General features: G+C 34.2%; 1 protein-coding gene and 2 long non-coding RNA genes across 5 annotated transcripts in view; 1 reads left to right on the forward strand and 2 right to left on the reverse strand.

Annotated features, from left to right (window-relative positions):
• The window catches only part of PTPN12 (protein tyrosine phosphatase non-receptor type 12), a 102,853-nt gene extending 87,252 nt beyond the window's left edge, over positions 1–15,601 (forward strand). For 2 of the 3 annotated variants that reach the window (XM_020984507.2, XM_020984506.2), the window contains 6 exons: positions 2,969–3,942; positions 9,736–9,813; positions 10,809–10,879; positions 11,777–11,807; positions 13,955–14,062; positions 14,616–15,601. In XM_020984507.2, coding sequence (XP_020840166.1) covers positions 2,969–3,942; positions 9,736–9,813; positions 10,809–10,879; positions 11,777–11,807; positions 13,955–14,062; positions 14,616–14,677 — 1,324 coding nt within the window. In that variant the 3' untranslated portion in view covers positions 14,678–15,601. The remainder of the gene's footprint in view (positions 1–2,968; positions 3,943–9,735; positions 9,814–10,808; positions 10,880–11,776; positions 11,808–13,954; positions 14,063–14,615) is intronic. The other variant, XM_078154533.1, reaches the window with a different exon arrangement.
• Positions 1–18,973, reverse strand: part of LOC110206971 (uncharacterized) — a 71,450-nt gene that overhangs the window by 15,052 nt on the left and 37,425 nt on the right. The window lies entirely within an intron of this gene.
• LOC110206972 (uncharacterized) lies at positions 5,213–18,757 on the reverse strand. The gene is made up of 2 exons (XR_002324045.2): positions 17,619–18,757; positions 5,213–17,586 (listed from the first exon to the last, which is right to left on the reverse strand). It is a non-coding gene; the product is annotated as an uncharacterized LOC110206972 (long non-coding RNA).

Below are 18,973 nucleotides of genomic sequence, written 5' to 3' on the forward strand. Positions count from 1 at the left end.
CATTCTCTACAAAGGCATAGAAACACGAGAATATGGAATATCAGTGTCAAAGAACAGCAAGTAGGCTGATTTAGCCAGAATGTAATAAATTCCCGATAGAGAAGTTGGTATCTTGTCCTTGGAGGAGCAGGGGAATGTCATGGTCAGAGTTGTGCTTTAGAAATATCAGTTTGGTAGCTGTGTGAAAGGTGGAATTGGAAAGGCAGGAGACTCTCTGGGTCAGGAATACTATTGCAGTGATGACCTGAACTAGATGGGTAGCCATGGGGAAAATGGAGAAGAAGAGAGATAAAGTTAGAATTAGCAAGACTTGTTAATTGATTCAATATGACAGGGTGAAGGAGAAGAGTCAAGTATGATTCTTGGGTTGTGAACACAAATAACTTGAAGGATAGTGGTGTCCTCCATAGAAAATAAGAAAATTAAGAAGAGTCGAGATTTTCAGAGCAAAGTTCTGTTTTGGATATGTTTATATATAGTTTTCTTTTTCTTTTTTTATTAATTTATTTGGACTTATCACCAATCACTTCCAGAAGCTTTTCAGTTTTAAATTTTTCTCTTCCTTCCTCCCCAAGATGGTGAGCAATCTGATATGGGCTATACATATAAATTTCTGTTAAACATATTTTCACATTAGTGATGTTGTAAGTAAGAATTAGAACCAATAGGAGGAACCACCAGGAAGAGGAAACAAAACAAAACAGAAGGGAAAAAATAGCAAATAGTATGCTTCGATTTGGATGTGGATAGCATTTTCCATCATGAGACTTTTGGAGATATCTTCAGTGAATATTTTGTCTCTTTTTTCTATTTGGCCACTTCTACTTTTAAGGTGTTATTTTCTTCACTTTTTTTTGTGTCTCCTTTACCAAGCTGTTGACTTGTTTTTCTGTGATTTTCTTGCATCATTCTTAATTTTCTTTTACAGTTTTTCCTCGGCCTCTCTTACTTGGTTTTCAGAATCCTTTTTGAGCTCTTCATGGCCTGAAACCAATTCATATTTTTTTTCTTGGAGGCTTTGGATGTAGGGACTTTGACTTTATCTTCTTCTGAGTGTGTGTTTTGATCTTACTTGTCACCATAGTAACTTTCTATGGTTAGAATTTGTTTTTTATTCATTTTCCCAGCCTGTTACTTGACTTTTAACTCTTTGTTAAAGTAGGGCTGTCCTTTCAGGTGGAGGGTGTGCAGTATCCCAAGCTTGAGGGTTTTGTGCAGCTATTTTCAGAGATACTTCTGGGACTTGTAAGTTTTCAGTTCTTCCAAGTTGGTATGATCTAAGAAGAGGTGTGTTTACTACTCTCCTGTTCTGTGCTCTGGTATGCTAATGTTCCTCCTTTCCTTGAGATGGCCACCCAGGACTGTGACCCAGATCTGAGTATGGGCCATGCAACAGAGTCCTGCCCCCTTGCTTACAAAGAGATCCCCATAACTTCCTTTGAACCCCTTACTGTCTTTGGGCTGAGAGCTCCAGAAGCAGGTGATGCTGCTGCTGATTAAGTGCCTCCCAAGGCCTGCACCTGGTTTGCTGAGGCTGGGTCTGTACTGGCATTGCCTGTCCTGGATTGTGCTCCACTGTCACCCAGGTGTGATAAGCCTTTACTGCAGATCTTCTAAATTGTCTTTAGCTGGAAAATTATTTCACCCCATCCTTTTGTGAATTCTGCTGCTCTTGGAATTGTCTTATGGCATTATTTAAAGGTGTTCAGAAGGGTTTTGGGGAGAGCTCAAGCAAGTGGCTGCTTTTTCCCTGCCATCTTGCCTCTGCCTCTGCCTCCCTCCATAGGGTCTTAAAGAAAATCAGAGAGGGTCACTAGGCAGAGTGGAGGATGAGGGTGTTATAGGCATGGGGGGGGGACAGCCAGAGAATATGCCCAAAGCTAAGAGATGGAATGTTTTAATCATGAAACAGCCAGGAGGCCAGTGTTATTGGATTGAAGAGTACATATTGGGGAGTAAGGTGTAAGAAGACTGGAAAGGTAAGAGGGGGCTAAGTTATAGGGCTTTGAGTGTTAAAGAGGATTTTGTGTTTGAACCTTGAGGCATTGCATTAGGAAGCCACTGGAGTTTATTGAGTATGGAGGTGACATGATTTGTATTTTAGGAAAATTAGTTTAGTGGCTGAATGGAGGATGAATTGGAGCAGGGAGAGCTTTCAGTTAGACAGATGTCTACCAGTGGCTATTACAGTAATCCAGGCATGAGGTGATGAGGGCCAGCAGAGGAGAGAAGATAGCATATATGAGAGATGTTGCAAAGGTGAAATTAATAGTCTTGGCAGCAGCTTCCATATGGGGGATGATAAATAGTGAGGAGTCTCAGACAACACCTAGGTTGTGAACCTGAGGGACCAAGAGGATAGTATTGCCCTCTATAGTAATAGAGAAGGTAGAAGAGGGAGGGGAAGTGTTTAGGGGAATTACAAGGCATACAGAAGTAAGGAAAGGAGACCATAGAGGCAGGGAGTATAGATAAGGTTTTCTAGGCATTAAAGAGGCATAGAAGACAGGTTGAGGTGATGTGAGAATCAAGTGAAGGTGTTAGAATAGAAGGGGAGAAAGGAAGAGAGGGAGGGAGGGGAGGAAAGGAAAGGGACCGAGAATGTATATGTGCTTGTGTGTGAATGAGAGAGAGAAAGTGTGTGCTAGCTGTTGGAATTATGTTTTAGAAAGAGCATTGATTGACCTTTGGGACAGACAACTTAGGTTCAGATTTCAGTTATGTCACTTAAAAGCTTTATGGCTTAACATGTTTCTTTTTCTGGAAAATGGAAAAAAATAATACATGTAATACCACATCTTAACCAGATCAGTTGTAGGAATCAAATGAGATATGACGACTGTGAAAGCCATGTTATGAACTCAAAGTGCTACTATGCGAATATAAGTTACTATCATTATACAATTATATCATTACAGATTTCACACTCATATTTGAGAAATTTAATATCACCTATTTTTTTCCTCAGTTGTCTTGTTGAAGGGGATGCTAAGGAAGAAATACTACAGCCTCCAGAACCTCACCCTGTACCACCCATCTTGACACCTTCTCCTCCTTCAGCCTATCCAACAGTTACTACAGTATGGCAAGACAATGATAGATACCATCCAAAGCCTGTGTTGCATATAGTTTCATCAGAACAGCAGTCAACAGACCTCAATAAAAATTATAATAAATCAACAGAACTTCCAGGGAAGAATGAATCAGTAGTTGAACATATGGAGAAGAAACTGGAACGAAACTTGAGTTTTGAAATTAAAAAGGTTCCCCTACAGGAAGGACCAAAAAGTTTTGATGGAAATACACTCTTGAATAGAGGACATGCAATTAAGATTAAATCTGTATCACCTTGTACAGCCGAGAAACTCTTGAAGTCACAGGAACCGAGTTCAGGGGATTTAACTGAAGATGTTTCTCAAAACTCTTGTGTGGACTGTGGTATATCACCATCTAGCAAAGTTTCAATAACTACACAAGAAGGAATGCAGAAAAGTTTTGATACACCACCAAGACCAGATTGTTTGCCTCTTAAAGAGAAAGGACATGTTATATGGCCATTACATGGTCCTGAAAATGCACTGCCTATCCCCAATGAGTCTGAGAGCAAAGCCTCAGATAACCAATGTCAGGCTACTAAAACGATTTCTTTAACACCAAGTCCCACGTTACATGTAGAAGCCAGCAATCTTGTGGATAATGATAGTAATACACCTTTAGTTAGAGCACCCCTCAGTTTTACTAACCCTCTTCACTCTGATGATTCTGACAGTGATGAAGGGAACTGTGATGGAGCCATGCGTAAGAATGTGACTAATATTTCAACAGCAAGTGCTACAGTTTCTACTGCCACTAGCACTGAAAACATTTCTACTAGAAAAGTATTACCAATGTCTATTGCTAGACATGATGTACCAGTTACAATATATTCAGGGGCTGAAAAAGGTAGGTTTTATTCAGCTTCACCCAACAGATCTCAAAGTATGATGTAACAATAATAGACCTGTAAGTTTTTTAAAATATTTTTTTTTCTAAATTTCATAACCTAAATCACAAAATTTTTAGCACTTAGGTTTGAAAATGAATTTTGGTTGTTAGATTTGTGTAAGTCACAAATGATGGCAGATAACAAAATTATATCATAGCCAAAAATATTGTGGGGAGGGAAAATTGCAATTCAAAATACTATTGAAACCCACTGCCTGGAATAACTTAACTCTCTATATCACCACTGTTCCTAATGAATATTCATTTTTTATATTGATGAATAACTTCTCAGATTCCTTTTTTACTGTTAACAGAATTTAACAGTAGGAATGTTATAAGCTAATACCAAATCTTTCAGCTTTGAGTTAAAACCAAGAAGAAGCATTTTCAGCATCTCTGGGCTTTGTAACTAGTTAAACTGGAATATGTCACATTTGTCTATTCATGCACATAGAGCTAGTGATGCTTGTCAGTTGTAGCAACCACATATAATCTGAAGGGTAATGATATAGACCATATTGGAACAGACAATCGTAGAGCTTTCTAGTTAAGACTCTTAGTGAAGTGAAATTTTATTTAAAAATAAAACAGAATATGCTGAAACTTACACCAGTTTTTAGCCTAAAGAACTAAGGTTCTTCATAAGCCAGATTTTTGGGGAAATGAAGCGTACATTCGTTGGTCTAATGTATGTAGTTATATTCCCATATGTACATGTGTGTATGTACATGACGCACACACATGCACACACATATAATTATGCCTATGTTTGGCACTTCTCTTGACAATTTAATGATCATTTGTCTTTTTTAGTGACTGTCACCTTCATTAAAATAATGTTTGAGGAAAAATAATAATCGGTTCTTTTTAAAATACCCCTTTTAATGCAGTAAACGGTAATAGAGGTAATGGTTACCTCTATGAAACAGAAAAGGAAAGTGAAAACAAGTAATTTATTGACCGTTTGGCCACTGTCCATATTTTACCAGTAACTAAGCAGTGTTACACACATATGAAAACATGTACAAATGTCATAAAAAACATATACCTGTTTGATTTTTTTTTCTTTATGTTTTCAGGTACATAGTAATTGTGTGTATATTATACATGTGTGGGGGTGCATACTATGTTTGTATACACGTTTGAAAAATTTTAGGAAATAAAAACATATTGTTTAAAATAATTTAAAATTTTAATGCACACACAAAAACATGTACATACACAAAGATAGTTTAAATGGTGCTTTTATTTTCCAAACATGGATGATATTCCCTCAGTAGGAGATTTGGGCACCAGGGTTGGCTCAAGTTGTCTTGAGTTACTGTTGTGTCTTGAAAATTTTGGTTTTTGTTGGAATTCTTGTGTTGTTTAAAATTTTTATTGTCTATAGAAAGCAGTTAATGACAGTTGCTATGTTATTAACTTAATAACATTTCATATTTTAAATACCTTCCTCTTCTCATCTACTAGATCTTGGAAAAATAATTCCCAAACTGACTGCATAGTATGTTTATATCAGGCTGGCTAACATATTTTTGTGTTTTATGCTTGGGGAATTATTTCACTCATATTTTTGCCCTTGTTTGCAAAAAAGGATTTGGGAAGGATAATTCATGGAAGAATTGTTGTTACCCACAATATCATTTAAGGAGTGGATTGTCTTTGAATAATTTTTACTCTAAAAGGATGGATGAAATCACATGTTTCTTAAGCCCTGTTGTTTTGCTTTTGACCAGTATTTTCTAATGTTTATGTTATTTTTACTCTTTTAACTAGATGAAAATGGGCCACTAAGTAAGCTTGACATTAGCAAAGCTTTTATCCACAACATATTTTGAGTTCAAAAAAGCACTCAACAGTTGGTAACGTTAACTTACTCTGTTGCTTATTATATTTTTATTGCCTTGGATGAGCTGTTGATTGAATTATAAAATGTTTCCCTTCAGAAACTTTACATACATCTTCTCAGTGGACAAGGTAGTGGATAGAACACTGGACATGGATTGTTAGGGAGTCCTGAGTTCACTTGCTAGCTATTTGACTGTGGGCAAATCATTTACCCTCTATCTACCTCCGTTTGCTCATTTATAAAATAAGGGTAATAATAGCATCTACCTCTCAGAGTTGTTGTAAGGATAAAATAAGATAAAATTTAAAGCCTTTTGCAAACCTTAGATCTATACAACCTTATTTATATGTAAATGTTGTTATCATCATTACTATTATCTACCTTTGACATAGTGGCAATCTAAAGGATCCTTTTTTATGAGAGACTTGTCTGATCAATAGCCCTAGAGATCCAAGTTTTTTATTAAAATCATTGCGTGATTTAAATGCTAATTGTCTTTGGGAAATATTTATATTAATTTTTGTATTAATTGAGAATAGCGATTCTAGTCAGATTTTCTCAAAGCCGCACTGTAGTGGATGACATTGAATATTATTTGAAAATGCATGTGGAGATTGTACAAACTGTTAACTGACAAATCTTAATTTTTCTCTTAGGGGAATGTTGATAAAGAATCTAAATTAAATTTTGGGTTATATTAAGAGCAAAGGATGTCAAAAGAGTAAGTTTCTAGGAAGATAGCTTATAGAATCTATGTGCAGTATAACTGATGGGGAGTCCATCTTATTTGACTACAATACATACTATTGATATAAAGATCTTGGTTATACAGCCAGAGGCTGTCCCGTCAAATCCTGGTTATCTTCCAAATGTAACTTGTTGGTCACAGAGCCAGTCAGGATTTTAGATCTAAAGCAGGAAGGAACACCAAAACCCAATTATTCCAGGTTTTTATAGGTGAAACTGAACAGAGAGAAGCTAAGTGACCCACTCAAGGATAAATAAATTGTGTGAGATGCAGGATTTGGACCTAGATCTTGTGACTCCATCTGGTCTTCCCAGAGTGTGTGTGTGTAGATAGCTTAGTGTAAACCAAAAGTAGCAAAAACACAGCCCACATTACTCCTTAGTAGGACTGGGACCAGATTAAAATGTAATTGGGAAATAATTTAAGAAAACAAATAAAAATATATTAAAACATAATGTTAATATATGTGTTTTTTGAAGTCAGTTTGCAGACTTAGGGATCCTATTGTACCAGCCTGCTTGAGTTTGACACCACTGGTGTACACCATCACTACTACTAGAAAAAACAAAATCATGGCAGGTTATTACAGTTGCCTTTGTAGACAAAAGAACAAAAAAAAACCTCTTTGAATAACCTGCTGGTGGTGAGCCTGTTCCTCTATTTTTCTGTCTTAGAACCAAGGTCTTAGAATGGGAAGAGTAACATTTGCTTTCTTTCTGTCATGCATATATCTGGATTACTTATAATAGGGAGTTAAGTCCAGTAGGAGTATCAGTGAATCTCCACTATATTTGGTGACATCTCTTACTGAGCTGCTGGGGTATGTGTTTTCATCCATATAAGAACAGTCAGGGTCAGTCCAAGGCAAAATAACTTGGTCCTTCAGCTTCTCACTTTCTTCCTTTTTTTTTTTTTAAAGAGTGATTTGTTTTTATTAAGTTTTTTTTTACTTTTTAAAAAATTTAATGAATTTATTTTGAATTATCAACAATCACTTCCATATGCTTTTGAGTTGAAAATTCCCCCCCCCCCGACGGCGCACAATCTGACATAGGCTTTACATTTACATACCCTTTAAACATATTTTCACATTAGTGAAGTTGTAAGTAAAAATTAAAACCAATAGGAGGAACGATCAGAAAGATGAAACAAAACTCAACAGAAGGTAAAAATAAGTGAGAGCAATTCGACTTCCATAGTTCTTTCATTGGATGTGGACAGCATTTTCCATCCTGAGGCCTCTGGAGATGTCTTAGATCCTTGTAATGCTGAGAAGGGTTCAGTTTAACATTCTTAGTCATTGCATAACATGGCTGCTATTGTGTACAAAGCCCTCTTGGTTCTGCTTACTTCACTCAGCATCAGACCATATAAGTCTTCCCAGGTTTTTCTGAAGTCAGCCTGTTCATCATTTCTTATAGCACAATAGTATTCCATTACATTCATATACCACAACTTGCTCAGCCATTCCCCAGTGGATGGGCATCCTCTCAATTTCCAATTCTTTGCCACCACAAAAAGAGCTGCTATGAATATTTTTGTACATGTGGGTCCTTTTCCCATTTGTTTGATCTCTTTGGGATATAGCCCTAGAAGTGCTATTGCTGGATCAAAAGGGTATGCATATTTTTGTAGCCCTTTGGGCATAGTTCCAAATTGTTCTCCAAAATGGTTGGATCATTTCACAACTCCACCAACAATGTATTAGCATTCCAATTTTCCCACATCCTCTCCAACATTTATCATTTTCCTGTTTTGTCATGTTGGCCAATCTGATGGGTATGATGTGGTACCTCAGAATTGTTTTGATTTGCATTTCTCTAATCAATAATGATTTAGAGCATTTTTTCATATGACTATAGATGGCTTTAATTTCTTCATCTGAGAACTGTCTGTTCATATCCTTTGACCATTTACCAATTGGGGAATGGCTTGTGTTCTTATAGATTTGTCTTAATTCTCTATATATTTTAGAAATGAGGCCTTTATCAGAGAGACTGGTTGTAAAAATTCTTTCCCAATTTTCTACCTTCCTTCTAATCTTAGTTGCACTGGCTTTGTTTGTGCAAAAACTTTTCAATTTAATGTAATCAAAATTATCCATTTTGTTCTTCATAATATTCTCTATCTCCTGTTTGGTCATGAATTCTTCTGTTCTCCATAGATCTGATAGGTAAACTATTCCTTGTTCTCCCAGTTTACTTATGGTATCAGCCTTTATATCTAAGTCATGGACCCATTTTGACTTTATTTTGGTATATGGGTATGAGATTTGGGTCTATGCCTAGTTTCTGCCATACTCTTTTCCAGTTTTCCCAGCAGGTTTTAAACATATTTTCATATTAGTGATGTTGTAAGTAAAAATTAGAAACAATAGGAGGAACTACCAGAAAGAGGAAACAAAACACAACACACACCTTCTCATTTTCTTAGCCTTATCCTCTCTTTTCTTCTGCTTCTCTTTATTTCCCCTATTCTGAGTGGTCTTATTTGTTTTTTGGCCCCTCACCCCTATCAACCTCGTGGAAAAAGTTATTGGTAAAATTCACACTGAGGTGTACATGACTGATAAATTTTTTACCTCACAAATGTCTTGAAATTTAGTTATTAAAAAAACCTTTTTGGCTTAAGTTAAAGAATGAAACTTTAATTGCAGAATTTATAAGGGAACCTTTCTAATATCCTTTGAAATTCCAGCAAATAAGTTGCCTATTTTCTTTACTAAGGAGAATCCTGGGGGCCAGTCCTAGTTAGTACAAAGGGAATACTTTTAGGTCTTGTCTGTAGGGGAGGGGTGGGGAACAAATTTGTTCTGTTAAGTTTGGATTCAGCCAAAGAACTGTACTTGAGGACCTACAGGTTCCCCACCCCTGCTCTAGAGCTTCAGGGAAAATTTATGGGAGAGTTGTCTTGTTAAAAATACATTCTTAGATGCAGTTCATATTTTTCGTTGTAGTATTTGGCTTCCTCAGAATGGATGGTAGAAAGGTGTTAAGGAATAAATCAATTATGCAATTTTTGCAGTTTTACTTTTTTTTTCTTTGAGAAGCTATTAAGTCTATAATGCAGTAATTGAAATGAATGTAAGAAAGTTTTCACTCTGTTTAAATGACATCTAATTAATTTCATTCTTAATCTTGTGTATTTAATTTAGATGTTGATGTTAGTGAAGAGTCACCTCCCCCACTACCTGAAAGAACTCCTGAATCTTTTGTATTAGCAAGTGATCATAGTGAGTTTCTTTTATACTACATTATATTTTTTTTAGTTTTTGATGAAATATTCCGCTTAATATATTGATATTTCCTCAATGTATTATTTAAACTCTGAATTTTAAAAATACTTTAAAAGCTGTAATTTAAAACAAAATTTTTATTGACATTGTAAATTTTAGATTAAAATTTTTTTTCTAACATAAGTGGTATTTCTGTGAAACAATTTTATTTAGGGCAATAGGCATTGGTCTTTTTTATTTATAAAATCACTGAAGTTGCCAGAACAAAGGTAGACTAAACTTCAATGTAATATCATTTTTTTTCCTATAGTGTGCTTGATTTATGACTTTATATTCAGCTAAATTTGAGTTTTTCATTTTGAGAGATGTAATAACTGGGCATATCAGATATGTAAGTTACTTCTTAGAGATAAATATTCTCGAAGACATTAGAAATTTCAAAACTGCCAAGTTGCACGACATTGTTATTATGTTCTCATAACATAAAGAAACTATTTTGATTATGATGTAATTCCAGGGTCCTTTAAACTCTAAAGCTTCTTATTAATTTACTCTTAAGCTAAGCAAAGTGGCACCCCTACAGTACAACTGCATATTTTTATCGGCTTCCTTAATTACTAGAATTTACTTATTCTAACTTGTTTTTCACCAGTATTTCACTGATTTTATTGACTGACTAGTTAGTGCCTTCACTGCTTGCAAAAAAAATGTTTTATTCTAAACATATTTTATTTGATCAGCTCCCTGTCTTATAATTTAGGGATTGTTGAGTTTATTAGCTATAGTAATTAATTTGGTTTAAGAAATATTATCATAGATTTAAATATATACTGGAAATTGTTTAAACTTAGTAAATGTGCAGCTTATAGTCAGCATTTTGAAAAGTTTACACATTTAATTAAATGGCCTGTTTTTATACATATTACTGAAATGTAAAGGAATTTCATGTTTAAAGAATTTCAGTTTTGATCATAAGAATCCATTTTTCTCAGATACCCCTGTAAGATCTGCTGAGTGGAATGAACTTCACACCGAAGAACAGTCTAAACAAAAGAAATCTGAAGTAAGAGTTTCATTTTGGGAATAGAAGAATCAGCTTAGAAAGTTTTGCCCTTTTATTTGTGTTTTTAGAGGTGATTTTTGGCATTACTTAAATATAGATCTGTAGGTTGTAATTTATAAATTAGCATTGTTAGCACTATATTTTTAACAAGCTCCACAAAAAAAAAATTTGTTTCTAAATTTTCAGCTGAGTACAATGATTTGTTACCTGAAGTGAAAAATGAAAAGGCAAACATGAATTACAGATAACAAATAATTGCAGTTCACCTTTTACACACACTGTACTAGTATCAAAAATTAGATTTGATCACTATAAGATGTGAATAATAGTTGATATGGACATTTCTTCCCCTGTAGACCACCTTGTCCCTCGCCTGGCCTCTCTTCTCCTCCAGGAAATGTAGCCAAAGGCCTAGTTTTAGGATATATTGGTAGCTAGTTGCTGTGTGCTTTTGGGGGATAGTGATACCAGCCTTTCTACATCCTGTTGAGAAAAGGGAAGGTACTAGAGCACTGGCCTTGGAGTCAGGCAGACCTGAGTTCAAATCCGGCCTCAGACACATAACACTCACTAGCTGTGTGACTCTGGGCAAGTCGCTTAACCCCAGTTGCCTCACCAAAAAACAAAACAAAACAAACAAAAAAAAAGAAAGAAAAGGGAAGGTAAATTCTCTGTTGCCTGTGCATACTAAAATACGGAAAATAGCATCGCATGTTTCATGATTTTTTATTTAAACTCCATTGGTAGCACTATTATTCTCTTCAGTATCACTTGGAGAGTGATAAGATAAAAAATATTTAAAGTTTCATAGATGCATACAGATGACTTCCCCTGATTTTTCTGTTCTGTTATTTTTGTGTATAAGAAGTTAAAAGTTTCCAAATAATTATTTGACAGGTCTTGATATCTACTGAGAATAAAACATTTGGTAAGTGATTAAGCTTTCTTTCCATTTTGTTTTGCACATTGATGAAAAAAATGTTGAATTCCATTTTCAGACATTTGAGTTAACATTTTACTATCAATGGAGACATGATTTCATCACTTCACTTTCAGTCCATCCAGGTCATCTTATTTGGTGCAACTCTTGTCCATATCCTCCTATAAATCTTCCAGGAGATCTACTTGACATATTGGGCCCTATCTTCTCTTTGTAGTCCTCCACCTCCTTTTCTGGTCATACATCTCTTTGACAGTATCATTTTATTCTACTTCTTACACATAATTCATTGTTTTTATATGCTGCAGTTTTTTTTGTGGCCTTCCTATGTCTTTCTCTTGCCATTTTAGTATACTCAAGGGTTTAAGGTAATTGCTGCAAGATCAGATTATTGAACTAGGCTGAAGGTTAGACAATTTTCCTGTTTTTCTTTAAAATATGCATACAAACTGGATTTGGTTCCCTGTTGGTAGTTATTTGAAAAAAATGATCTGAATTAACCCACCTGACATATTTTGATCATGAGAAACCCATCCCTTAATTAAGAGCATAATTTTTCATTTATTTTAGTCAAGATTTATAAAACTGAAATTCAAACCAATATTACAGGATCAAATTAGAAAACTCAGTCAAATGAATTTGTCATAATTAAGTCAATCATCATAATATACATTACACATCATCCTGATTTATTTACTTTACATATTTATAATACCATTGAACTGTCTAACTGTAATTTCACTGTCATGCCAAAAATGATTGTTAATCATACTGTAATCAAATATTTTAATGCTTGATATTGCAACTTAATAACAAAATTATGCTTTCAAATTGTGCATTTTAGTAACTATTCAGTTTGCTAAAATTGACCTTTTTGGGGTTGTCCTCATAATTAACATATTTCCTTTTAGGTATAAAAACTAGCATGTTAGTTCGTTATGGATGCATTTTTAAGATGAAAAAAGTTAACATAATATTGCTAAAAGCTGATTTTTCTAAAAGGTAAAATTGTTTTACATTTTTAAAATTCCCAACTTTAAGTTGTAATAGCTAAGATCTTCTGCATTAAGTATAATTCCAGAGAGTAGAGTAATCACATCTGTTATCCCAGGTATTCATCCTCTCTTCTCATATACTTGATAGTCAAGAACCTATCCCTAACTAAAACCAGAATTATCTCTGGAAGAATAACACCATCTCCTAGGATATTAATTCTCTAACATTCATTTATTCATTACCAATTTCAACACAAACTGTAGGAGGCAAAACACAAGCTTTAGCATCAGACCAATATATTTATAGTTTTTTTTCCTATCTAACTCTAGATATTTAATTGTTTTTGGTGGTATGAACTATTGTGCTTAAATGTTTAAAGAAAATGTTTAGCATAGTGGATAGAAAGTTGGACTAGAAACCAGGAGGTCCTGGATTCAAGTGCCTCTGATACATAACTGACTATGCCACTAAGTCACTTAATCCTGTGTAAGACTTAAGTTGAAGATAAGGTGCTAACTTTCATTGGTGTTCTTTCTGTCAATGAAGTCACAGGTCCAGGGCTTATTCCTATCCCTTTAAGTACAAATTTAGAGTTGGAGAAGACCTCAGAAATACTCTCCATTTATATAAAAGTTGTAACTTGTCCAAGGTCACATGTAGTAAGAGACAGAACTGAAATATAAATCCAGGTGTTTAGACTTTAATACACTGCTCTATCCATTCTACCATACTGTTTCATAAAATAACTGAACAGAAAATGGTTACAAAGAAAATACTCCCAAAATAACGGGTTTAAGCATTCCAGCTACAGCAACCTAAAACTCTTGTTAAACTTAGCTATTTTATTTGCTCCATGTTGCCATGGTTGTACCATAGTTGCATTCCCATCCCCACTTTAAGAAAAATTTCAAAAATGAAAACCTATACTATAAAATGGAAAATCTTATAGTATAAGGCTAATACAACTGGCTCATTTTGTGTTCACATGACTTTCAGAAACACACTGTTAGTGTTGTTGAAGGTATACTTATGCTTACCTGGGTATTTCAACAATATAATCTGCCTTATTGTTTATATGAAAGCTTTAAATTCACAATGTTACAAATGATTATAGCTAATAAATTTTTTTGTTTTTTTAGATCATCTCATAGAGAGTGATCAGTCAGAGACTAATACAGAATGTCTACTCCCTACTTTAAGTAACAAAGATCATGTTTCAGAAAGTCCAGCAGAAGCCACAGATATTGGTAATAATTCCATTAATCAATATGGTGTTTTTACCTGCTACTGGTTACTGCCCCAGATTTATAACTAAGCAGTAGATAGTTATATCAGAAGGCCAAACTCTCATAATTCTTGGATTTCCATAAGATAAAATCAGCAGTGAATCAAACTTCATAGTGTTTTATGAGTTCTAATAGAATACTAGCTGAGTGTTTGCTGAGTTGCTCAAGGAATAAATTGAATGCAAGTATACTAAAATGAATATACCACATCAGAATGAATGAAAAACTAAAGTACAAAGTGCTGTTTCAACAGTTTTCATTTAGTTTTGAAGCAGTATCAAATATGTTTGTTTTCTTAAGTTGTATCAGGATTGGTTTTATTCCTGATATTGAATAAAACAATTGTAATTTGCCAAACAAATTTTTAATGTTTGAGGATTTTTTTTTTAATGTAAAATTCCTTTATGGAAAATTGTGTTCCTAAAGGTAAAGATATCTGCAGAGTAAGATGGCTGTAAATAATATGCTTCAGTGAAGATCTCTGAAAGCCATTCTATCTGTATTTTGACTGCAGGTTTTGGTAATCGTTGTGGAAAACCCAAAGGACCAAGAGATCCACCATCAGAATGGACATGATGCAAGGGAACAGAGGACACATGAAATTATACTGGAAAATTCAAGTGCCACTGAAATCCAGATTTATAGTATTTCACTGCCCCCCCCAAAAAAAAAGAGAAAAGATTGGGTTATTGTGGGTGGGGGTGGTTGCTAAGAGAGCAGTGTAGATTGTTACCTACAAAGGATACACTTTTTATAGTACATCCATTTTAAATTTAAAAGTTTGCAACAGTGGATTCCAGTATTACATTCTAATATTTTTTTTGGGGGGGGGGACGGGACTGGGACCATCTACTCTGCCTTATTGTACACTTAGGAAAAAGTATTACATATGGTTTATTTTGTAACTTCAAGTATTATTGCCTTAATGTCTCTTAACCCTGTTACACGCTGCTTGTAGACATGTTAATACAGTAATACTTTTATGAGAAATTGAGTTTATGGACTACGTTTTTGCTAATGTTTTATCATGTATGCATTATTTTGTAAATGTACAGGGCAAGTAGGTATATAATTTGATAAAAGTTGCAATCATAAGATATTAACAGAAGATGTAAGGAATCTCTGCATGATCTAAAATCTTTGTCTACTTTATTTGTAAATTATTTGCCCTGATGTTTTAGAAAATAGTTTCTGATTTTAAAATTGCTGGACACATGCTGCCAGCATTACAGGTTAGCAGAGATAAAAGATTGTAATAATACATTTTGTAAATTGTAAGCAAAAGGTTATTTTTATATTATATACTGTTTGTCGATCCTAATTTGTCCTAGTTTTCATCTAGTTATGGAGATTCAGTAAGTGCCTTGGAACAATATTGAATTCTCTTAGCTCATGTGTGTTACTTTAATATTTGAGTTCAACCGGGATTAGAAGACTATCAAAATGTCTATGTTTTAGGATATTTCACCTACCAGTAAAAAACAAAACCAATCCTACAAATTCTGTCTCTCTTGATTATCATTTTAGCTTTCTTAACAACCTTGTATCTTTTGATAGGAATTTTGTTTTTGTTTTTTTTCTTTCTGAATTGAAATCCTGTTTTAATTGCATTCTTCCCATTTAGCCTTCATGTTATAGGGACTGACTGAAATATCTCCAAAGTTGGGGCAGGAGCTCTATAGAATCAGGTTTGGCTATTTTCGAGAGATTTCTTTTCTCTTGATTTATAGTTCCCTTATTATCATTCCCTTATTATCAAACAGATTAGAGAGATACAGAATGTAGAGTAGAGGCTTTGAGGAAAGAAAATGGGATCACTGTGAAAGGAAAAAGCTGATGGCTTTTCTATGGTAGAAAAATTTAAAATCAATTATCCTTCCATATTTATCCTTAACTGGATTTTTATTGTTGTTGCTTATTTACTCAGGGATTTTTTATTCAATGAATCAACAAATTTTATTCAGTTCCTCCTGTGTGCCAGTTACCATGCTAGTTGTTGGAGATAAAAAGGAAACAATCTCTTCTCCCAAGCTTACGTGCTATCAGGGATGATAACAAGTATATACAGAGTAAACACAAGATAGTTAGAAAGGGAGAGGGCACTTGTAGTTGTGGAAATTCAGTAAAGGTTTCATGTACAAGTTGGTGCTTGAATTGAGTCTTGAAGGAGGCTAAAGTGAAGAGGAGAAAGTGCTTTACTTTCAGAAGTCAGCCAGTACAAAGACATGGAGATAAGAGAAATGAAGTACTACAAGTGATGAACAGAGAAGGCCAATTTGGCTGGACTACAGAGTTCAGAAAGAGAACGCAGGAGTTTGGAAAAGTGTCTCTCCCCAAGATTTCAAACTTTGAGCAGAAATTGTATACTAGCAAGCAAGCCAGTCAAGGAGCTTATATTCTAATTAGGGAAGACAACACTTAGAGTAGAGCTGAAAGGCAGAGAGCCAGTTACCACAAGCCCCTTAGCATGCTGAGAAGCTTTTGGATAGTCATGGGTTTCAAGGAGGAAGGTGATGTAGTACTCTTTCCATTTTTGTAAAATTTCATCTTCTCATTTTCTAGTTAGTATTTGGAAAATAAGGTAGGGCATATTGCTGTTTTTGGTACTTGAGATGTCATTGCAATTGGCACAGAATTTTGTACTTGGAAGGAAACTTAAATGTTCCATGATTCCGTTGCTTATTTAACAGACAAACTGAGGATCAGATAGATTAAATGACTTGCCCAGAACCAAACATGTAATCACTCAGTCTCAATGGAAGACATATCAAACTGAGTGGATGAGTGATAAAATTTTAAAATTAATTTAGAGTTTTGGTTAAACCATGGATTTTTGGATTGGAGACACACATTAGTTATAGCCCTATAGTATCAACTGAGCATGTGTTTTTGCCAAGAATGTGTACATAGTTCTTCCTTACATGTTTCGCTTTTGTCCAAAGGTATTTGTGTACTTTTAGGGTGTTAATAATAATAATTGGATTAATGGATGAAATTATTAGCATATGGGAATTTCAAAAAAATAGTTTATATGTATTCTTAAAACATTTTTAAGATAGTCCAATAGAATAATCTTTTTAAAAAACAGCTCTAAAAGTTATGTTAATATTTTGTCATAAGTGAAAAATTTTTAAATAATAAAATCAAAGTAGTTATCTATTTTAGTATTCACTATAGAGGTCTTTAATTCATGTTTCTGAAAAGTTTCAGGAAACTTGTCTTTTCATTTTTGAACCAGATGTTTCCTCCAGTTCCTTATAATGTTAGTATCTGATTCATGTATTAAAAATTCAGTTTTTTAATAATGAAATGCAACAAGAACATTTGCTTTTTTAAAAAACAGATCCGAATCAATTTTCAGTTTCTCATTTCTAATTACAGGTTTTTGTTACATAGTTCTGAAAAGCCAGAATGTTATGTTTTAGCAAATAGAAAGATTCAAAAGCTCTAACAAAAATTTTTAGCATAATCTCAGGAATCATTATCTGCATTATACTGAGTAAATGCCTAGATGTACAAAGTATATATAGTTTTAAAATATGAACTATGCTTTGTTGTATTTGCTGCAACTTATTCTCTGTATACACACAACGTAAAATACAGAAAGTTAGCAGTTTTTAAAAACTAACCATTTAAAAGCAGTACTTGGATTGTTCCGTATGATAAGCTTAAGGAAGAAGACCTCTGAGTATTCAGAAAGAAGATGATGATAATAATAGCTTACATTTTTATAGAACTTTCTGTATGCCAGGCACTGTGCCAAGTGCTGTATAATTATTATCTCATTTGATCCTCACACCTGGATGTAGGTGCTATTATTATTCCCATTTTACAAATGAAAAAACTGAGGCATAAGATGTTAAATGACTTTCCCAGGGTTATACAGGAAGGAAGTGTTTGACGTCACATTTGAACTCATGTTTTAGTGACTCTAGGCCTGCTCTATCCATTGTGCCACCTAGCTAGCTGACTTTACTGAACTGTCATTATTTTTTGACTCCTTTCCACAAACTGCATTCAAGCCAGACAGGATTACTCTGTTCACATATGTTGCATGCTTATCTATCTTTGTATTCCTGGAACCTCCTAGTTCTTCCTCTTCAATTCCTACTCAAGCATAAAAGTGTAGCTTAAATATCATTTCACTATGAAGGGCATCACTTTCTTGATGCTCTCAGCATACAATAGATGATATTATATTTACCTGTGTTAATCATATCCCTCTATTCATAAGCTTCATGAGGCTATATTCTGATAGATATAGAGCTGAAAGGAACCTCAGAAGTCATCTAGTACGGTCCTTATTTTACAGATGAGGACACTAAACTCGAAGAAAGTTAAATGATATGCCCAAGATTATATAGGTAGTATGTAACAGAGAAATGATTTGAACTTTCAGAGTCGGTGGTATTTCTACCATGTTGTCTATTCAAGGATCATATTCTGTCATATATTCTGTATGTATTTACTCAAATAATTTAAGGTATGGATGGAGATAAATTACTCCTTTGCATGTATCTGATAATTTGGTGCTATGAGATATTCTTCTGGTTTTAAGCATACTTCATTTCTTTTTCCTAAATGATATACAGTTATCCAAGATAATCAAATGCTTTAACCAATCCATGATTCTGATTTTACAATCTGCTTCTGATTCTATGGGAGATGTTAAAAATACATTCAGCATTTTATTCCATTTAATTCAGATTTCTCCTAGTTCAAACAATGTATTGACTTCTGGTAATACAAACATAAACATAATAGAATTACTTTAAGAGTGTTTTTGTTCTTAAATGGAATGGGAAAGATCTCTACAAAAATTAAAGATAAAAGAGAGAGTGTGGTAAGTACAAAGGAGAGTTCAAGAAATAT

This window comes from Phascolarctos cinereus, unplaced genomic scaffold, assembly GCF_003287225.1.
Source record: "Phascolarctos cinereus isolate Bilbo 61053 unplaced genomic scaffold, phaCin_HiC Scaffold_1;HRSCAF=81, whole genome shotgun sequence".
In the NCBI taxonomy this organism is placed as follows: domain Eukaryota; kingdom Metazoa; phylum Chordata; class Mammalia; order Diprotodontia; family Phascolarctidae; genus Phascolarctos; species Phascolarctos cinereus.